Genomic DNA, 22940 nt, shown 5'->3' with positions numbered 1-22940 from the left:
ATTCATTAGTCAGGTAATAAGAGGGAACAAGTACTAACTTAAGAGAGTGCATTTAGCTGGAGTTCAATACTTATTTGGAGAATGAATGACTAGTAAAACACCTCTTACATTTGCCAAACTTTCTCTTTTTTTCCTCAGTATTCTAGTTCCATCAATCTTGTCATGCTGTTTTTTCTTACACTTCTAGTGTACATAGACATTTCAAATATTGTGTTTCTTGCCTCAGCAGAGGGAATATTCTGAAAGATACTAATTCTGCAGTGTGTGGATTTGCATTAACCTAAAGGGGTTTACTATAGGTTTACAGAAAAAACCAGAAAAGTAGAAAGAAGAAAAAAAAAATCTGTAAGATTATGAACCAAAAAATCAAAAACCAAAGTTCCCATCTTTATTCGAAGCAATGATTAGCAAAATAAAAGGCAAAAGTTGTATATAGTTTTGAATATCTACTTTTTTTTTTTTTTTTTTTTTGAGACTGAATCTCACTCTGTCACCAGCCTAGAGTGCAGTGGCATGATCTCAGCTCACTGCAACCTCTGACTCCCTGGTTCAAGCGATTCTCCTGCCTCAGCCTCCTGAGTAGCTGGGATTACAGGCCCGTGCCACCATGCCCAGCTAATTTTTGTATTTTTAGTAAAGACGGGGTTTCACCATGTTGGCCAGGATTGTCTCGATCTCCTGACCTCATGATCTGCCCTCCTCGCCTCCCAAAGTGCTGGGATTACAGGTGTGAGCAGGTAATTTCTAATCCTACTTTTTCAGTTGCCTAGTAAGCATTTTTCCATGTCTTAAGCATAATTTTAAATGGTTGCATAATATTTCATTGAATGTATTATTGACAATTTCCCTATTATTGGACATTACTAATTAGTGTCAGCATCTTTTTGCATAGTTTATTTTTTAGGATTACTTTTATTTATTTATAATTTAAAAAAATAGAGATGGGGTCTCACTATGTTGCCAAGGCTGGTCTTGAACTCCTGGGCTCAAGCCGTCCTCTCACATTGGCCTCCCAAAGTGCTGGGATTACAGGCACGAGCCACTGCACCTGGCTGAGGATCCCTTTTCTTAGGGTAGATTTCTGGATATATAATCATTGATTGAAAGGACAATTTTAAAGCTATTGATAAATATTTAAAGCTCATGGAAATATTTGGTTGTACTAGTTTTCATGTCCTGGCAAAGAAAGAGTTGGTTATTTCACAGCTGTTACAGAGCTCACAGTCTAGTAGGAAAGATAGATTTTATACAAAGAACTATATAAGCAGAATTGTGAAAAATACATTAAAGGAAAAATAGTGTGCACTGTGCTAAGCACACAGATAGAAAGGTGACTAAGTCTCTGCTGTGGAAAGCAACAGTGCTTGGGAGACGCAGACCCATAAACAGGTTGTTCCTTTAAAAATAATTTTTTTAGGCCAGTTGCAGTGGCTCACGCATGTAATCCCAGCACTTTAGGAGGCCAGGGCAGGCGGATCACGAGGTCAGGAGATCGAGACCATCCTGGCAAACATGGTGAAACCCCGTCTTTACTAAAAATACAAAAATTAGCTGGGTGTGGTGGAGCGTGCCTGTAATCCCAGCTACTCGGGAGGCTGAGGCAGGAGAATTGCTTGAACCAGGGAGTCAGAGATTGCAGTGAGCCGAGAACGTGCCACTGCACTCCAGCCTGGCAGCAGAGGGAGACTCCATCTCAAAAAAAAAGAAAAACCAAAAAATTAAATTTTTATTTTATGTAAAAAGAGTTTTTTTCTTTCATTGAGTGGATGCCTTGGATAATCTATTCAAGGAAGATCACTTAGTCCAACTTCATGAAACCTATATCCTTTGTGTACTGACTGGCAGCACACATTAAGGCCATCTTTTTTTTTCTTTTTCTTTTCTTTTCGTTTTCTTTCTTTTCTTTTCTTTTCTTTTGTTTTTGAGATAGAGTCTTGCTCTTTCGCCCAGGCTGGAGTGCAGTGGTGCCATCTCGGCTCACTGCAACCTCTGCCTTCTGGGTTCAAGTGATTCTCCTGCCTCAGCCTCCTGAGTAGCTGGGATTACAGGGGCCTGCCACCATGCCAGCTAATTTCTGTATTTTTAGTAGAGACAGGGTTTTGCCATGTTAGCCAGGCTGGTTTGGAACTCTCGACCTCAAGTAATCCGCCTGCCTCAGCCTCCCAAAGTGCTGGGATTACAGGCGTGAGCCACCGTACCCGGCTGAGGCCGTATTTCTGAATCAGACCTTGCTGGTTTGGGCAGACATGACAAGAGCACGAACACTGGCCAAATTTTCATGGGTGGCTCCAGTAGAGCTGCTGGTGACCTATCTTGCTTTCTGTTGTACGTACGGAAGAAAAAGGCATAAACAGGTCATTCTAACCTAAGTGTCGTGATTAACAGTTGATACTCACTTTAGTCTTAGTCTGTCCTTTTTTTTTTTAATCATGTTTTCTTCCCTTGCACCTTTTAGATTTCATAAATATAGTTTATTTAACCATAATCCAATATACCACAGCCAGGTGGCTAAATGTCCTGTTTTTGCTCACATACTACCAATTTCTGTTCACCTACTTGAGTACTGTTCTGAGAAAAAATTAGACTCCATGCGAGTTCTAGAAAAATCTATCCAAGTTCTAGATAAATGAAATGTCAGGGCAAAAACTTGACTTATTGTTGGGTGCAATGGCATGCATTTGCAGTCCCAGCTACTCAGGAGGCTGAGGCAGGAGAATCGCTTGAACCCGTGAGGGGGAGGTTGCAGTGAGTGAAGATCGCACCACTGCACTCCAGATTGGCGACAGAGCGAGACTCCATCTCAAAAAAAAAGAAAGAAATTAAATAGTAAATATTTTCATTTACATATAGGCTTTAAAGGAACACATTACTTGGAACAAGATTTAAAGAAGTACAAATATCTAGGCACAAATGAATTTCTGGTTTAGCTTAAACTTCTTTTATAAATGACCATTTATATAAACTTTTAATATATTGATATATAACATACATGTATGAGATAGACAACAAATGACAAAGCCCAAAAGGATTTTATATATACATAAATATAAACATGTATGTGTTTTATACATATTTTATGGGTTATATATACACATAAAAGTTAAATATAAATGTTTTACATATTAAATACTGTATATTATGTGTGTATATATATTTACACACGTATATATATACACACAGTCACGTGTCACTTAACAATGGGGATATACTCTGAGAAATGCATTACTGGGCAACTTGGTCATTGTGTGAACAGTATAGAGTGTACTTACACAGACCTAGTATACTCTGTGCTATACCTGACTACAGGCCTAGGCTACATGGGATAGCCTATTGCTCCTAGGCTATAAGCCTGTACAGCATGTTGCTGTACTGAATAATGTAGGCAACTATCACACTATGGTAAATATTTGTGTATCTGAACATATCTAAACATACACAAGGTACAGTAAAAATATAGTATAAAAGATAAAAAAAGGCCGGGAGCGGTGGCTCAAGCCTGTAATCCCAGCACTTTGGGAGGCTGAGACGGGTGGATCACAATGTCAGGAGATCGAGACCATCCTGGCTCACACGGTGAAACCCCGTCTCTACTAAAAAAATACAAAAAACTAGCCGGGCGAGGTGGCGGGCGCCTGTAGTCCCAGCTACTCGGGAGGCTGAGGCAGGAGAATGGCGTAAACCCGGGAGGCGGAGCTTGCAGTGAGCTGAGATCCGGCCACAGCACTCCAGCCTGGGTGACAGAGCAAGACTCTGTCTCAAAAAAAAAAAAAAAAAAAAAAAAAAAAAAAAAGATAAAAAAACAGTACAACTACATAGGGCACTTACAATAAATGGAGCTTATAATAAATGGGCATTTATAATAAATGGAGCTGGAAATTGCTCTGGGTGAGTCAGTGAGTGAGTGTGAAGACCTAGGACATTACTATACACTACTGTAGACTTTATAAGCACTGTACATTTAGGCTACACTAAATTTATACAAAAATATTTTTCTTTAATAATAAATTAACTTTAGCTTATTGTAACTTTTTTATTTTATAAACTTTAATTCTTTTAAACTTTTAAACTCTTTTGGAGTAGCTTAAAACACAAACACATTGTATAACTACACAACAATATTTTCTTTCTTTATATCCTTATGAGTTTTTTCTATTTTAAAAATGCTTCTTTTTTTTTCTTTTCTTTTTTTTTTTTGAGACGGAGTTTCGCTCTTCTTGCCCAAGCTGGAGTGCAATGGCGCCATCTTGGCTCACTGCAACCTCCGCCTCCTGGGTTCAAGTGATTCTCCTGCTTCAGCCTCCTGAGTAGTTGGAATTACAGGCGTGTGCCACCATGCCCAGCTAATTTTTGCATTTTCGGTAGAGACGGGGTTTCACCGTGTTAGCCAGGATGGTCTCAATCTCCTGACCTTGTGATCCACACACCTCAGCCTCCCAAAGTGCTGGGATTACAGGCATGAGTCACCATGCCTGGCTTTTTTTTTTTTTTTTTTTTTTTTTTTGAGATGGAGCCTTGCTTTGTCACCCAGGCTGGAGTGCAGTGGCACTATCTCAGCTCACTGCAAACTCTGCCTCCCAACTTCATGCAATTCTCCTGCTTTAGCCTCCCGAGTAGCTGGGATTACAGGTGTGTGCTACCACGCCCGGCCGATTTTTGTATTTTTAGTAGAGACAGAGTTTCACCATGTTGGCCAGGCTGGTCTTGAACTTCTGACCTCAAGTGATCCACCTGCCTCGGCCTTCCAAAGTGCTGAGATTATAGACATGAGCCACCGTGCCCAGCCAATTTTTTTTTTTTAACCTAAAATTTATTTGGTTAAAGATGAAGACACAAACACACACAGTAGCCTAGGCCTACACAGGGTCAGGATCATTAATATCACTGTCTTCCACCTCCACATCTTTGTCCCACTGGAATGTCTCTAGGGTAATCACATGCATGCAGCTGTCATCACCTATGATAACAATGCCTTCTTCTGTAATACCTCCTGAAGGACCTACCTGAGGCTGTTTTACAGTTAACATTTTTTTTAAATAAGTGGGAGTACACTCTAAAATAATGATAAAAACTGTAAGATAGTAAATACATAAACCATACCCAAAGAACACTGAAAATTAAATAATTAAATAAATAAAATATAAACCAGTAACATAGTCATTTATTACCATTACATCCGTATTGTGTACTATATTTTATATGATTGGCAGGCAACACAGTACGTTTGTTCACACCAACATCACCACAAACACGTGAGTAATGCGTTATGCTACGACATTATGAAGGCTAAGAGTTGCTAGGTGATAGGAATTTTTTAGCTCCATTATAATCTTATGGGACCACCGTCATATATTCAGTCAGCTGTTGACTGAAATCAGCTGTTGACTGAAACATTGTTACGTGGCACATGACTGTATGTATGTATGCACATACATACATGTATATATAATAGTCATTTTGGGCTTTCTCAGTTTTTCCATCCAAATTTGAAAAACTTTTTAACTTCAGCACATAGCTGTCCAAGAGAGGCTTGCTATGACAGTTTATTTTATCAGCATTATTCAACACTGCTCAGTTCCACGTCTGATGGATATAAGGACAGGTACCTGCCCTCAAGGAGCCATGAGTCTAGTAGAGAAGACAATGCAGAAACAGATAATCACCACACAAGGCAGGATAAGAGGGATTAGACATGCAGCTGGGAACCAAGTAGAGCTCCCTCTGGGATTGCAGGGATGGTGGCCTTTGGTTTGGGGCTGGATCAGAGAGGATTTGTCCATTGGGCAGGGCGGGGAAGGTAGAAGGAACACAGAGGCTTATTTGGGGAACTGCAAGTGGTTCTGCTGGAGAATTTTTATTTCAAAATTAAAGAAGAGAGGCCAAAAGGAACGAGTATTTGTTGAACACCCAATAATGATCACGATAGCCAACAAATGCTGCACTTACCATGTGTCAGGCACTGTTCTAAGTGCCTCCCACAGATTCATGCATCCACTCCTCACACAGATACCATGAGGCAGTAACAATTATCACCCCTATTTACATGATGGAACTGGGGCGCCAGGAGGTTAAGTAACTTGCCTGAGGCTCACAGTCTGGCACCAGTGTCCATGCTCTTAACCGACATGCTAAACCACTATATGGCAGGTCTGTATATTCATATCTTGACTTTATTTTCCTGTCATAAGTACACATAGGAGCAGCAATTAAGCCAGATGTACAGCACACTTCAGCCATTCACTAGCTGTGTGGTCTTGGGAATATTATCTAACCTCTCTGTGCCTTAGTTTCGTCATCTGAAAACCAAGAATAGTATTGACACTGAGTTGTGAGAATTAAATGGGTTAATACATATGAAGTATGTGGGCTCCTGTGTGGAGAATTAATTGGAGGGGCAAGAGAGAGGGCAAAGAGAATACTAGGAGAATATTGTATAACAGAAGTCCCAAGCCAGGAGTAATGGTGCTTTAAACAAGAAGACCCTCAATTTGAAAATGGGGTAAAATGTACCTCATTCACAGAGCTTTAGTGAGATGAGAATAAAACAGTGTGTAAAATAAGCTTAGAAGTGTCCATGGTAAATGCTTTTAATTTTAAAAATTATGGATAATATCAAATATATACAAAAGTAAAACAGTATAATATTCCCATCACCCATCTTCAACAATTTTCAACATATGGTCAATCTTGTTTCACCTATACCTCCATCCACTTTCTCTCTCCCATATTATCTGAGTACAAATTCCATCAATCTTATAATTCCATCTGTGAATATTTCAGTATATATCTCTGAAATGTAACAACTCGTTAAAAAATATAACCATAATGCCATTATCACACCTAAAAATAATTTTATATATAAAATATTTAGGATTCAAATATCCATTTGTCTCATAAATGCCACATTTTATTTTATTTTATTTGTTTTGTTTTGAGACGGAGTCTCGCTGTGTCGCCCAGGCTGGAGTGCAGTGGTGCAATCTCGGCTCACTGCAAGCTCCGCCTCCCAGGTTCACGCCATACTCCTGCCTCAGCCTCCCGAGTATCTGGGACTACAGGTGCCTGCCACCATGCCCAGCTAATTTTTTTTTTTTTTTTTTTTTTTTTAAGTAGAGACGGGGTTTCACTGGATTAGCCAGGATAGTCCCGATCTCCTGACCTCATGATCCGCCCACCTCGGCCTCCCAAAGTGCTGGGATTACAGGTGTGAGCCACCGTGCCAGGCTCAAATGCCACATTGTAAGTTTGTTTCAATGGGATCCAAACAATGTCCACATGTTGCAATTGATTGATGTCTTCTTCTTCTTCTTTTTTGGAGATGTGGTCTCATTCTGTCACCTAGGCTGGAGTGTGTAGTGGCATGATCATAGCTCACTGAACCCTCCAACTCCTAGGCTCAGGCAATTCTCCCACCTCAGCCTCCCAAGTAGCTAGGACTACAGGCGTATGCCACCTTGCCCCGCTACTTTTTACTTGTTATTTTTGTAGAGACGAGGTCCCACTGTGTTACCCAGGTTGGTCTCACCTCCTGGGCTCTAGGAGTTCTTCCACCTTGGCCTCCCAAAGTGCTGGGATTACAGGCATGGGCCATCATGCTTGGCAACTGATGTCTTCTTTTAAGTCTCTTTTAATCTATATATTTCCTCTCTCTTTTTCCCTTGAAACTTATTTGTTGAAAAAGATGAAGCCATTTGCCCTGGAGTTTTCCATAGCCTGGATTTTGCTGATTGTATCCCCTAGGTGTCATTTGCCATTTACCATGCTGTCCCCATCCTCTGTATTTCCTGTTACGGTAGTTGGGTCTAGAGTTCAGATCACATTCAGGTTTACTTATTTGTAAGACTATTTGATAGGTGGTCTTATGGTCTAACATCAGAAGGCATTTAATAGCTGTTTGTCTTTTGTGATGTAAGCAGCCATGGACGATCAACCTAGATCCATTAATTCATTGGGGGTTGCAAAATGGTGATAATTTAAGTCTATCATTATTTCTGAATTTATTAGGTGGATTGTTTCTAAAGACAAGCTTCTCTTCCTCTACTATTTGGTTACCTGGTAATACAGTTCATATGGGAATGGTAAGATAAATGCTTATTAAATTTACTTACCAGTTTTCAAAATAATGAGGTGGTTCCCTAGCATCCAATTAGTTTCTTCCTTTCCCCTTTCCTTTCCTTTTTTGTTTTCTTTTGAGACAGTCTCACTCCGTCACCTAGGCTGGAGTGCAGTGGTGCGATCTCAGCTCACTGTAACCTCCGCCTCCCAAGTTCAAGTGATTCTCGTGTCTCAGCCTCCCGAATAGCTAGCATTCCAGGTGCGCACCACCACGCCTGGCTAATTTTTGTATTTTGGGTAGACAGGATTTCGCCATGTTGGCCAGGCTGGTCTCAAACTCCTGGTCTCAGGCATTCCACCCACCTTGCCTTGGCCTCCCAAAGTGCTGGAATTACAGGTGTGAGCCACTGCACCTGGCCCAGGTTTGTTTTTTTTTTTTTTTTTTTCTTCCCATACATGGTCTTGTTCTGTCACCCAGGCTGAGTCCAGTAGCACAATCATAGCTCATGGCAGCCTTGAGCTCCCAGGCTCAAGCGATCCTCCCACCTCAGTCTCCCTAGTAGCTGGGACTATAGGTGTGCACTACCACATCCGATGAATTTTTTATTTTTTGCAGAGGCAAGGTCTCATGCCCTGTTTGGTCTCAAACTCCTGGCCTCAAGCAATCCTCTTGCCTTAGCCTCCCAAAGTGCTGGGATTACAGGTATGAGCCACCATGCCTGGCCTGTTGGTTTTTTAACAAAGCTTTATTGAAGTATAATTGACATATGAGAAACTGCACACATTTAAAGTGTGTTTAGGTGTGTATACACCCATGAGCTTTTCACCACAATCAAGATAGTAGACATATCTGCCACCCCCAAAAGTTTCTTTGGGCCTCTTTCTAACCCCTTCCAGCTTCCCTCCTATCCCCTCTCTAGCTATCCCTCCTGTTCTTCAGGCAATTGTGTGTTCTAAAACATACATTTCATCATCAATTCATAAGTAATTCAAAATCAGGACTATAGGATTTTAACTTCATCTCTTCTAGTTTAACATTTGAATTTATTTTCTTCCATGCTGAGAATATGGATTTTCAGCAACACTGAGGATGATAGAATTAGAATATCATACAATTACCCATTTGCTTTGTCCCACATTACAGCAAATGCTTTTTAAATGTTAGTTACCTTTGATGCTCTACCCTCTTCCCTTATAAAGGGCAAATAATTCTTTCCCATATTTTTCCGTTCTAATATTTACAAAGAGCAGAGACAGGTTTTTTCATCTTTAACATCCTGAGAGGCCTACAGTTCTGAGTCCTCAGTAATTTCTGGAAAGGGTCCCTGCAGGGATGATCTTGGATTGTGCAACAAATGGTCCTGAGAGACAGAAATGCAGTTTGCCCTGGGCTTAGAAAACAAGGAGACCTTCTTGCTGTATGGGGGCTAATGGTAGTAGCGGATAGGTAAACAGGCCATTACAATCTACTATGGTAACTGCTGCCATAATGGGATGGCACAGAATGCTGTTGGAGCATAACGCAGTGGAGCACTTGTGTCTACCTTGCTCCTGGTATATTAGGGAAGGCTCCCAAGAGGAGGGGACATTTAAGCAGGGTCCTGGAGGAAGAGCAGGAATTAGTGATGTTGGCAGTTAACAAAGAGGAGGGAGGAGAAGGCATTTTCAGGTGCAGAAGCAGCAACAGACAAAAGGTCCAGAAATAGGAAAGTGTGGTTCCTAGAGAAACTGCAAATGAAGAGATGACGATGACTGGGGTAGTAAAGGGAAGGCAAGAGAGTGCTCTGCTTATCTGTCCCACATGGTGCCTTGTACTTGGCAGGTGTTCAACATGTTCTGGTTTCAGAAAACTACACTTTTTTTTTTTTTGAGACAGAGTTTCACTCTTGTTACCCAGGCTAGAGTGTGACGGTACAATCTCAGCTCACTGCATCCTCCACCTCCCAGGTTCAAGCGATTCTCCTGCCTCAGCCTCCCGAGTAGCTGGGATTACAGGCACCCGCCACCACGTCTGGCTAATTTTTTTGTATTTTTAGTAGAGATGGAGTTTCGCCATGTTGGCCAGGCTGGTCTTGAACTCTTGACCTCAGGTGATCCACCTGCCTCAGCCTCCCAAAGTGCTGGGATTACAGGCGTGAGCTACCGCACCCGGCCAAGAAGAGCACACTTTATAACAACAATAACAATAACAGCTTGTGGCAATTACAAAATGAAAAGTACTGTGCCAAGAACTTTGCATAAATTATCTCATCTAATCCTCACAACAACCCTCCTAGATAGGCGTTCCCCTTCTGCAGTCAAGAAAGCATGTTCAGAAAGGTCAAGTTGCAAAGCTACTATGCTGAGTCACACATCCATATGGTGAAGCAGGGCAGGGATTCAAAGGCCCAAATTTTCTCATGCCAAAGCCTGAGCTCCTTCCCTCTTACCTTTCCTTCATCCCCTTTTACATGGGTAATAGCCTCCAAGGGGGTCACCTAGAGTTCTACTCAGGATTCAAGTGAAGATGTGTATCTGAGGGATGAGCAATATGTCCCAAGATCTGCTTATCTGCTGCTTGGTTTGGGCCAACAGCCATCTGCACCATTTCTTTCCTCTTGGCTGTGACAGGTGAACTGTTCTAGCACAGACCAGGTCACTGCCCTGTGCCTTGAAGCTCAAATGATAAAACCTAAGCCCCTCAGCCCAGCTGCTGGTCCTTTGGCAAACCAACCCCTGTGCCTGTGCCCCTCAGTGAAATATCTTCTGTCCCAAAGGGCTGCTGGCACACTGGCTTCACCTGTCTTGGTTTTTCTCAGATTCCATGCAGATCTCTATCAGAGCATTAATGCATTTACTGGTTTACACATCCTTCTCTTTCTTCCAGATTGTGAGCCCCATAAGGTCAGGGACTGTGTATTTATCTCCGTATTCACAGGGCCTGGTGCAGGGATGGTACAGAATAGACATCTAGCAAATACCTAATCATCCCCACCAAGCCCCAGTTTCTTCCTAGGAGAAAATGGAGGTAACAATATCCATCTTGCGGGGACACCAGGAAGGTTAACTGAGATAATGTCTAAACCAGGCTTAGCAGAACATTCAGCACATAGTAAGTACTCAATAAATGACATCGCCTATGATTACTATTATATTATTATGCTATACAATAATAATAATAAGCCCAGGTGCGGTGGCACACTTATAATCCCAGTGCTTTGGAAGGACGAGACAGGAGGATTACTTGAAGCCAGGAGTTTGAGACCAGCCCGGGCAACACAGTGAGATCCCATCTGTACAAAAAATTTCTTAAAAAATTAGCCAGATATGGTGGCATACCTGTAGTCCTAGCTACTTGGGAGGCTGCAGTGGGAGGATCGCTTCAGCCCAGGAATTTGAGGTTGCAGTGAGCTATGACTGTGCCACTACATTCCAGCCTGGACAACAGACTGAGATTCTGCCTCTGAAAAAATTAATTTTAAGTTAGTTAAAATTAATTAAAAAAATTTTTTTTTGAGATGGAGTTTCACTCTTATTGCCCAGGCTAGAGAGCAATGGCACAGTCTTGGCTCACTGCAACCTCTGCCACCCGGGTTCAAACAATTCTCCTGCCTCAGCCTCTCGATTACAGGCGCCTGCCACAACGCCCAGCTAATTTTTGTATTTTTAGTACAGACAGGGTTTCACCATGTTGGCTAGGCTGGTCTCGAACTCCTGACCTCGTGATCTGCCCACCTTAGCCTCCCACAGTGCTGGGATTACAGGTGTGAGCCACCGTGCCTGGCCTAATTTAAATTTTTTAAATTAAAAAATTAATTTACATTTAAATCCTGACTTTGGCCATGGTAGGAGTGAACTTTAATATTCCTTGTCCCATGAACTGGGACTGACTAAATGTGTCCCTAGTTGCAGTATTATTTTTTTGTTTTCTTGTTTCTATTTTAGATTAAATCAGACAACATGTGCATGCTTTACCTATAAAGTTTCTCTCAATTCTTGGACAAAGATTCACTCAAATGAGCTGGAAGGTGAGACATTAAGGATGAATACCTCCTTTGAGACATTAAGGATGAATACCTCCTTTTTCTGTGTTGCTTTTGACATCTTAGTGATCTCTGCCTCTCTGTGGATGAACCATAAAGACACCAACAGAAACAGATTAAAAAACCAGTTATGATCAAGAGAATGAAAAAGGGAATCCCCAGGATTATGTGAACAGTTTAGAAATTCACTCAGGTGAAGCAGGTGAGAAGGCTGAGAAATGAAGGTGAAATTGACAGACTGTGTCAAGTGTCTGCATGAACTGGGAGATTTATACAACCAATGGATAATTTGGAGATGCACTGTGGTAAATACATAAGAAAAAAAAAAAAACAAGCAAGAGAACAGGCAAATTAAGATAAATAAATAGACTCAGTTCCAGGGATATCAAAAGTTTTACAAGAAAGAAAAAATAGGCCGGGCGCGGTGGCTCACGCCTGTAATCCCAGCACTTTGGGAGGCCGAGGCGGGCGGATCACAAGGTCAGGAGATCGAGACCATGGTGAAACCCTGTCTCTACAAAAAATAGAAAAAATTAGCCGGGCGCGGTGGCGGGCGCCTGTAGTCCCAGCTACTTGGGAGGCTGAGGCAGGAGAATGGCGTGAACCTGGGAGGCGGAGCTTGCAGTGAGCCGAGATTGCGCCACTGCACTCCAGCCTGGGCGACAGAGCTAGACTCCGTCTCAAAAAAAAAAAAAAAAAAAAAAAAAAAAAAAGAAAGAAAAAATAACTATAGTACACTTTATGGCTCAGCTGGCAATTATGTTATGGTATCATTATGCTGCTTAGTGATCCAACCAAAATTACAATATAAACCCATTGGGAGGATGGGAGATGGGAAGTGTGTGCATGTGTGAGAGAGAGCCTGGCCCTCATCTTTCCTACTGAGAAGTCAATAGATAATGCCTAACATGGAAAAATCAAGAGGAAGCTGGGTGGGGCGCAGTGGCTCATGTCTGTAATCCAGGCACTTTGGGAGGCCGAGGCAGGTGGATCACCTGAGGTCAGGAGTTCAAGACCAGCCTGGTCAACATGGCAAAACCCCATCTCTATTAAAAATATAAAAATTAGCCAGGCATGGTGGCAGGTGCCTGTAATCCCAGCTACTTGGGAGGCTGAGGCAGGAGAATCACTTGAACCCAGGAGGTGGAGGTTGTAGTGAGCCAAGATCACACCACTGCACTCCAGCCTGTGCAATAGAGTGAGACGCCGTCTCAAACACACACACACACCACAAACAAAAAAGAGGAAGCTGCAGCAGTGTATTTAGATATACAGTAGAGAAAAAATACCAAAATGATCAGTTAAAAAAGAGGAAAGTAAAAAAAAAAATAGAGGAAAGTGTTGTGGGGGAGAAGGAAAAGCGGCCTAGAGGAGTGCATTTTTTTGTAACAAGCTTTGTAGAACTATTAATTTGATAATTTGATAGGCGCTTCTATTATGCTGCCTCTGAGCCTTTGCCCCCTGCTCCTCTAACCACTGGGCTTGTCGGCCTCTTTCCAATATGCCCTCCTTCCGCCTGGCAAACATCTTGTCTTTTCTAAACTCGGCCCATGGACATGACATCTGTAAAGTGTCTCTGTGTGACTCCCAGGCTTCTGCCTTCATTTTCCTCTGTCCAATACTTAGAGCATTTAATGTGTTGATACGTCTGTCTTCCCTCTACCAGATGGTGACTCCCTTGAGAACAGGGACTGTGTCTTATCTAGTGTTAATTACCCAGTGTCTACAGCAGAGAACTTCAGAAACCTTTCTAAACCTGGGCTTGCTGCTGTGTAAAATGCAGTGCATAATCCCTACTTCATATGGCTGGTACGAAAGTTTAACCTTTGTATGAGGTCATATTTGTAACGTACTTACCAACATGCATTTAATAAAATACTGAGTGAAAGAGTAAATGTATGAAAACATGTAGTGACCCAAGCACCAACTCTCTACTCCTGCTTTTCACTCAGCCTAGGAAAAACTACAACGGAATCTTTCCCCTATGGTGAAATCGTGATTCCTATTTCTCAGTCTTTGGCCACAATTTTCTTATTTTCTTGTTCTTCCACTCCACCTCATAGCAGAAATATCACAGATTCTGTAGGCGCTTCCTGGTTCTAGGTTGCGGAGCTCCTCAGGGCTTGGAAGTGAGTGGAAGGAAATGTTCAACTTCTGCTTCTCTTCTCTTTTCCTCTCCTCCTTTCCCCTCCTGTGGGGGAAACAAACAAACAAAAACGAAAATTAATTTACAAATGTAATTTCTTCAAAGACTGCATGTGAGCAGTGGCGTGGCCAGTGGTGATCCTTGTGTGCATGGAATATTGAGGGCGTGCTCCTGCCTCCAGAGAAAGTGGTCGAGTAGGACAGCTGGCATCCACGGCTTCCACATCCCCGGTGCCTCCACCCTTCATCTTTCACCAGTACTGACAGGAACACTGCTGCATGGGATCTGAGCTGGGCCCCACAAACCTCTAGGCAGCAAGCAGGTACTACCCCATTGGAGGTGACATCCCTCTGGTGACGCTGAAAACCTGGATTGTGTTTTCTAACTCGGTGTTCCCTACTGCTTTACACCTCCAGATGTGAATCTTCAGAATATTATATGCTGAGCTATGGCATGGAGACTAGTCTCACAAGCCTGAAGGACTTCCTTTAATATTTCACGAAAGCATCACATTTCTTCTTTTTCTTTCTTTCTTTTTTTTTTTTTTTGAGATGGAGTATCGCTCTGTCACCAGGCTGGAGTGCAGTGGCGTGATCTTGGCTCACTGCAACCTCTGACTCCTGGGTTCAAGTGATTCTCCTGCCTCAGCCTCCCAAGTAGCTGGGATTATAGGCATGTACCACCATGCCCAGCTAATTTTTTTTTTTTTGTATTTTTTCTTTTTTTTTTAGTAGAGACGGGGTTTCACTATGTTGGCCAAGATGGTCTTGATCTCCTGACCTTGTGATCCGCCCACCTTGTCCTCCCAACCTGCTGGAATTACAGGCGTGAGCCACCGTGCCCAGCCTATACTTCTATTTAGGTTCACTGTCTTTATTTGGAAAGAACATGCTACAACTTGAAGGAGAAATCATAAGACATACTAAAAAATATTTTGAAATAAAAACAAAAACATAACACAATAAAACTTATGGAGTAAAGCAAAAGCAGTGCTAAGAGAGAAATTTATAGCTATAAATGCCTATGTTTTAAAAAGAAGAAACATCTCAAATCAATAACTTCACTTTATGACTTGTGGACTTAGCAAAAGAAGCACAAACTAACTCTGAAGCTGGCAGAAGGAAGGAGATTAAGATTAGAGCAGAGGACATGAAATAGAGAATAGAAAAAATAGAAGGTCAGTTGAAAGAAACAAAATGTTAGTTATCAATAAAATTAACAAACTGAGTTTGAATGACTACCAAGAAAAGGACACACATAGATGAAAATGGGAACATGATTACCGACCTTACAGAAATAAAGCTTGTAAGAGAATACAAATGCCAATAAATTACATAGCCTGTATGAAATGGAAAACTTCATAGAAATACACAAATTACCAAAACTGACTCAAGAAAAAAATAAAAATTCTGCATAGACTTATAACAAATAAAGCAATTGAATCAATAATCAAAAATCTCCCTTTGAACAAAGAAAAGTGAAAGACTACAGGGCTTCATTTGTGAATTCTACCAAACCGTTAAGGAAGAATTAACACCAATTCTTCTCAAGCCCTTCCAAAAAATAGAAGAGCAAATAGTTTTTCATAGCTCATTTTACGGGGCCGGCATCATGCTGATACCAGAGCTAGAAAAAGAAATGACAAGAAAAGAAAATTATAGACCACTATTCCTTAAGAATACAAATGCAGAGATCTTCAACAAATACTAGCAAACTGACTCCAACAGACTATTAAAAGGATTATACACCAGGACCAATGGGATTTACCCCAGGAATCTGAGGGTGGTTCCCCTCAGTGAAACACAAATGGATCAGGGTATAGAGCACAATAAAGGAATGAAGAGAAAACCCCACATAATTATCTCAAATGATGTAGAGAAAGCATTTGACAAGAACCAACAGCATTTCATGATAATAAACACTCAGAAAAAATGGGAATAGAATGGAATTACTCTAATATGATTATGGACATTTATGACAAACCCACAGATAACAGCACACTCAATGGTTAAAGACTGAAAGCCTTTCCCTAAGACCAGGGACAGGACAAAATGCATCCTTTCACTGCTAGTATTCCACTTTGTATCAGAAGCTCTAGACAGATAATTAGGCAAGAAATAAAAGGCATCCAAATTGGAAGTGAAGAAGCAAAACTATCTCTATCTACAGACAGCATGATTCTATATGTAGAAAATGCCAACACAGCAAGACCCTGTCTCTACAAAGAAATTTTAGCCAGGCGCGGTGGCTCATGCCTGTAATTCCAGGACTTTGGGAGGTTGAGGTGGGTGGATCACCTGAGGTCAGGAGTTTGAAACTAGCCTGGTCAACATGGTGAAACCCTGTCTCTACTAAAAATGCAAAGATTAGGCGGGTGTGGTGGTGCATGTCTGTAGTCCCAGCTACTCAGGAGGCTGAGGCAGGAGAATCATTTGAACCTGGGAGGCAGAGGTTGCAGTGAGCCAAGATTGCGCCATTGCACTCCAGCCTGGGTGACAGAGCAACTCTGTCTCAAAAAAAAAAAAAGGGAGGGCTGGGCACCATGGCTCACGCCTGTAATCCTGGCACTTTGGGAGACCGAGATGGGTGGATCACAAGGTCAGGAGATCGAGACCATCCTGGCTAACACAGTGAAACCCTGTCTCTACTAAAAATACAAAAAAATTAGCCGGGCCTGGTAGCAGGCATCTGTAGTCCCAGCTACTCAGGAAACTGAGGCAGGAGAATGGCATGAACCCGGGAAGCGGAGGTTGCAGTAAGCCGAGATCGCACCACTGCACTCCAGCCTGGGCGACAGAGCAAGACTCCATCTCAAAAAAAAAAAGAAAAAAGAAAAAAAGAAGAAAGAGGTTATAGGTTTAATTATATTCCCCAAAAGACATGTTAAGGTTGTAAACCCCAATACCCATGAATAACACCTTTTTTGGAAATAGTCTTTGTAGATGTAATCAAGTTCAATGAAGACATTAGCGTGGGCCTTTATCCAATATGACTGCTGTTTTTAGAAGAATAGATGCAGACAGACATGAAGAAGGCTAGGTGATGACAGAGGCAGAGATTGGAGTGAGGCATCTACAAGCCAAGGACAGCCGTGGACTGTTGGCAACCGCACGAAGCTAGGGAGAGACAAAGGAAGACTACCCTGAACCCCGCAGAGGAAGCATGGCCCTGCTGACACCTTGACCTTGAAGTTTAGCCTCCAGAACTGTGAGAAAATACATTTATGTTGTTTGAAAAAGAAAAGAAATATATATACAGATGCCAAGAGGTGAATAAAGAAAGATAAGAACATTAGAGGATCAATCCAGGAGGTCTGACAATTGACTATCATAGTTCCAGAAATAGCAAAGAAAATGAAGGGAATTTTCAAAGAAATAATACAAGCAAAAATCTCAGAATTGGAGGACTCTGCCCTCTGGACTGAGAGCACTCCCAACCTCAGTGACGCATATTAAGAAAAGGACTCATACCAAAGTATATCATTGGGAAACTTCAGGATACTAAGAATGAAGACAGGTCGGGCGCGGTGGCTCAAGCCTGTAATCCCAGCACTTTGGGAGGCCGAGACGGGCAGATCACGAGGTCAGGAGATCGAGACCATCCTGGCTAACATGGTGAAACCCCGTCTCTACTAAAAAATACAAAAAACTAGCCGGGAGTGGTGGCGGGCGCCTGTAGTCCCAGCTACTTGGGAGGCTGAGGCAGGAGAATGGCATGAACCTGGGAGGTGGAGCTTGCAGTGAGCTGAGATCCCGCCACTGCACTCCAGCCTGGGCGACAGAGCGAGACTCCGTCTCAAAAAAAAAAAAAAAAAAAGAAAAAAAAAAAAGAATGAAGACAATATCCTAAAAGTTCTCACAGGGGGAAAAACAGTGACCCACAAAGCCATAGGAATCAGAATAGCATGAGACTTCTCAACAGCAAAAGTAGGACGCAGGAAAAATTTTCCAAAATTCTGTAGAATATTGACTTTTAACTTAGAATTTTATTCCCAGCAAAACATTTGCCAAATATTAATCAAGAACAAAGACATTTTTTCATATCTGTAATCCCAGCACTTTGGGAGGCCAAGGCCAGAGGATCACTTGAGTTCAGGAGTTGCAGACCAGCCTGGGCAACACAGCAAGTTCTCATCTCTTAAATAATTTTTAAAAAATAGAACAAAGGGCCGGGCATGGTGGCGGCTCACACCTGTAATCCCAGCATTTTGGGAGGCCGAGGTGGGTGGATCACCTGAGGTCAAGAGTTTGAGACTAGCCTGGCAAACATGGTGAAACCTCATCTCTGCTAAAAAAAAAAAAAAAAAAAAAAAAAAAAATTAGCTGGACATGGTGGCACGCACCTTTAGTCCCAGCTATTGGGGGAGGCTGAGGCAGGAGAACTGCCTGAACCCAGGAGAAGGAGGTTGCAGTGAGCCAAGATCGTGCCACTGCACTGCATCCTGGGTGACAGAAGGAGACTCCATCTCAAAAAAAAAAAAAAAAAAAAAAAAGACGTTTTGGACATGCAAAGACTCAAATATAATTTCCCATATGCCTTTTTTGTTGGGAACTACTAGAAGATGTACTCCAGCAAAGTGAACATGGCTTTTTAGGTCAGGACTATGAGACAGACTTGGGCTGTCCATGGCCCTGAGGCAGAGGCAGCTTGAAAAAGAATTCAGCCCACAGAAGGGAAAAGGATCAAGAGACAGAGAGAGAAAGAGCCTGAAAATATCAAGTTCCTAGGTTTAATATGCCTGCAGATGGCCTGTCATGGCTTTCCCAGTTATTTAAGCTGCTACATTCTCCTTCCATTTAAGCTAGTTTGAGCTGGCTTCCTGGCACATGCAACCAAGGAGCTCTGTCTCATACACTTCATAAAGTACATAGGCCAATGCTTGGTACAGAGGAAGTACAAAATCATTAGTAGTCCTTACTATCACCAATAATAACACTAAAACTAAAATGAGAGTAGTGTGAGTAATACATAAAAGTGAACTTTTTTTTGAGACAGAGTCTAGTTCTGTCTCCAGGATGGAGTGCAGTGGCGTGATCTTGGCTCACTGCAACCTCCGCCTCCCGGATTCAAGCAATTCTCCTGCCTCAGCCTCCCGAGTAGCTGGGATTACAGGCATGCCCAGCTAATTTTTGTATTTTTAGTAGAGGTGGGGTTTCACTATGTTGGCCAGGATGGTCTCTATCTCTTGACCTCATGATCTGCCCACCTCAGCCTCCCAAAGTAGTGGGATTACAGGTGTGAGCCACAGTGCCTGGCCATAAGTGAACTTTTATATGTTCTTTCCTATGTTTTAAGAATTTTCCAGCCTGGGCAACATAGTGAGATCCCCATCTCTACAAAAATAAAAAATGAGCCGGGTGTGGTGGCACACACCTGTAGTCCCAGCTACTCAGGAGGCTGAAGTGGGAGGATTGCTTGAGCCTGGGAGGTGGAGGCTGCAGTGAGCTATGATGGCACCACTGCAGTCAGCCTTGAGAAGACAGTGAGACTCTGTCTCAAAAAAATAAAATAAAATAATTCTTATTCTTACACTGTTCACACTTCTACATTTCCCATGGTTTTTGTTCGAACAAACTGTAAAAGAAACTCAATTTCTCTCTGGAGACTTCCCTTCATTTTTTTGTCAGGTGATTCCTCATTGAAGGCTGAAGGTGGGACGAACATGTGGTTTGCCTTTTTTTTATCTGCTGCTTTTTGATCAATATTCTTCATTTCCCTGAGGGGAAAACACAGAGACATATAGAAAAAGGCTGGAGTGATGAACATGTCCTCAATGTTCTGTATGTCCTGTAAACTGATAGATCTGCGTGACCATTTACAAAGCATATATTGAAGTATAACGTAGAAACTAGGAGTGCACAGATTCTAAGTGTGCAGCTCATGACATTTTCATATACTGAACACGTCCATGTAACCAGCACTCAGAATGAGAAAGAGAACGCTGCCAGCTCCTTAGAAGCCGCCTCACGTCCCTGCTCAGTCACTATCCTACTTCCTTAAGAGTAACCCTGCCTGGATGTCTAGCAGCACAGGTGTGTTTTAAGGCACCATTTTTATCTGTAGACAAAACTTTGAGAATCACTTTATTAATATAAGGCATGATGAGCTTCTCAACAATATCTTTTCTTTTTTTTTTTTTTTTTGAGATGGAGTCTTGCTCTGTCGCCCAGGCTGGAGTGCAGTGGCATGATCTTGGCTCACTGCAATCTCCACCTCCCAGGTTCGAGCGATTCTCCTGCCTCAGCCTCCTAAGTAGCTGGAACTACAGGCGCCTGCCACCACGCCCGGTTAATTTTTTGCATTTTTAGTAGAGATGGGGTTTCACAGTGTTAGCCAGGATGGTCTCGATCTCCTGACCTCATGATCCACCCACCTCAGCCTCCCCAAGTGCTGGGATTACAGGTGCGAGCCACCACGCTCAGCAGTGTTTAATATCTTAAACAACAAAAAGTGGATGTATTTAGCAATGCAACTTCTAACGCACAGTTACAAACTTCCTCCTGGCAAAAAAATCTTTACTATGATAATTCACCTAATAAGAATTTATTTATTAAACAGGAGATCCTTTATTTCTGAAATGTATAAGCTGTAAAGTTAACCCTGGATATTCTATGCGAATTTAATGTTAACTTTAAACTAGTTCTGAACTTCAAAACGTTCTGGCCATGGAATGGAAGGGTTATTTGCAACTTCCAGAAGAAATACATTTCTTTGAACTCATCTTCCTTTGAACTGGATGAAATGTGGACCTGGTGGCTGGAACTTGAGCAGCCGTTTTTTACCATGAAGCTAAATCATGGGCTGAAGCTAGTGGAGCAATATGATAAAAGATCTTGGCCGGGCACAGTGGCTCACACCTATAATCCCAGCACTTTGGGAGGCCGAGGCGGGCGGATCACGAGGTCAGGAGATCGAGACCATCCTGGCAAGCATTGTGAAACCCTGTCTCTACTAAAAATACAAAAAAATTAGCCAGGCGTGGTGGTGGGCGCCTGTAGTCCCAGCTACTTGGGAGGCTGAGGCAGGAGAATGGCATGAACCTGGTGGGCAGAGCTTGCAGTGAGCCGAGATTATGCTACTGCACTCCAGCCTGGGTGAAAGAGTGAGACTCCATCTCAAATTAAAAAAAAGACCCTGTCACTATGAACTTTCATATCTACTGGAGTCCTTGTAAATGAAAGAAAAGAAATTGTAATAAATTTTAGCCACTGTTTGAGTTTTTCTGTCATTCTAAGCCAAACATAATTATAACTGATACAATTACCTACCTATGGGCCTAGATCTGAGAAAAGTCTTTACAGACCTTAATTTATTTGATCAATAAACCCCTACAAACTAGGAAATACTATCAAATGACTGAAGTGCAACAAAACAACTAAGGATCAGTGAGCTGTGTGCAAATAACCCTTCCATTTTTTATTCCATGACTAGAACTTAGCCCCATACCAGGACCTACCTGTGGCCTCAAAAAGGCAAAAATAGTTTAATAGTCCATGGTAACAGAACCAGTAAGTAAAAATACCTGTATTCCAACCTTAGCCTCGGCCATTCCATGGATCCTGCCATCAAGGCTTGTTACAACCATCGGGAGAGACAGATATGTAAGCAATCATAATGCCTGGTACCCAGAAGGTGCTGAAAATACCTGTTGGGGCAATGAACTATAGAATAAATAAAGCATAATGGGCTGGGCGCGGTGGCTTATGCCTATAATCCCAGCACTTTGGGAGGCTGAGGCGGGCGGATCACAAGGTCAGGAGATCAAGACCCTCCTGGCTAACACGGTGAAACCCCGTCTCTACTAAATATACAAAAAAATTAGCCAGGCGTGGTGGTGGGCGCCTGTAGTCCCAGCTACTTGGGAGGCTGAGGCAGGAGAATGGCATGAATCTGGGAGGCAGAGCTTGCACTGAGCCGAGATCGCACCACTGCACTCCAGCCTGGGCAACAGAGCAAGACTCCGTCTCTAAAAAAATAAAATAAAATAAAATAAAGCATAGTGAACAACAGTTACAGAGGCAGAAGCAAAGAGCCCCAAAGAGCAGTCCGTGTGTCTTCTCCCTTCTCCATCCTGATGCTCTCCTCCCTCACCTACATGTTCAATCTCTCCCCCTTCACACAGGCTTGGGTCTTCTACCTTATGGTTGTTTGTTTATTTATTTATTTAGAGACGGGTCTCATTCGTCGCCCAGACTGGAGTGCACTGGCGTGCTCTCGGCTCACCGCAACTTCTGCCTCCCAGGCTCAAGCGATTCTCCTGACTCAGCATCCCAAGTAGCTGGGATTACAGGTGTGTGCCGCTACTGCTCAGCTATTTTTTGTATTTTTAGTAGAGACGGGGTTTCACCATGTTGACCCGGCTGGTCTCAAACTCCTGACCTCAAATGATCCACCTGCCTCGGCCTCCCAAAGTGCTGGGATTACAGGTGTAAGCCACTGTGCCCAGCCTTCTACCTTATGTTTAAATAGCCCCTGTTACTTAACATCTGATCTTGCCTTTTTGGTGCAGAATTTTATTCCTTCTGCTTCCTAGGAATCCCACCCACCCATGGGGACTTACATCTTCCCCTTCATGTCCCAGGCTCTGCCTTCTGACTTTAGCCTTGTTGAGACTGCCCTCTACCAAGTCGCCTACCTGTCTCTGCCCCACATTTTGGAGTCTGGCCACCACACTGCTGCTTGCTGCTTCCCTACTGTCCTTTGTCCCCTTGGCTTTATGG

General features: G+C 42.5%; 1 protein-coding gene across 2 annotated transcripts in view; it reads right to left on the bottom strand.

The window, feature by feature from the left end:
- Positions 1-6293: 6293 nt before the first annotated feature.
- Positions 6294-22940, bottom strand: part of FAM227A (family with sequence similarity 227 member A) — an 81188-nt gene continuing 64541 nt past the window's right edge. For both annotated transcript variants that reach the window (XM_038007435.2, XM_073006717.1), the window contains 2 exons: positions 19836-19936; positions 6294-14270 (listed from right to left, as the gene is read on the bottom strand). In XM_038007435.2, coding sequence (XP_037863363.1) covers positions 14191-14270; positions 19836-19936 — 181 coding nt within the window. In that variant the 3' untranslated portion in view covers positions 6294-14190. The remainder of the gene's footprint in view (positions 14271-19835; positions 19937-22940) is intronic.

Source organism: Chlorocebus sabaeus, chromosome 19 (genome assembly GCF_047675955.1).
Source record: "Chlorocebus sabaeus isolate Y175 chromosome 19, mChlSab1.0.hap1, whole genome shotgun sequence".
NCBI classification, from domain to species: Eukaryota; Metazoa; Chordata; class Mammalia; order Primates; family Cercopithecidae; genus Chlorocebus; species Chlorocebus sabaeus.
This window is presented reverse-complemented; position numbering and strand designations above follow the sequence as displayed.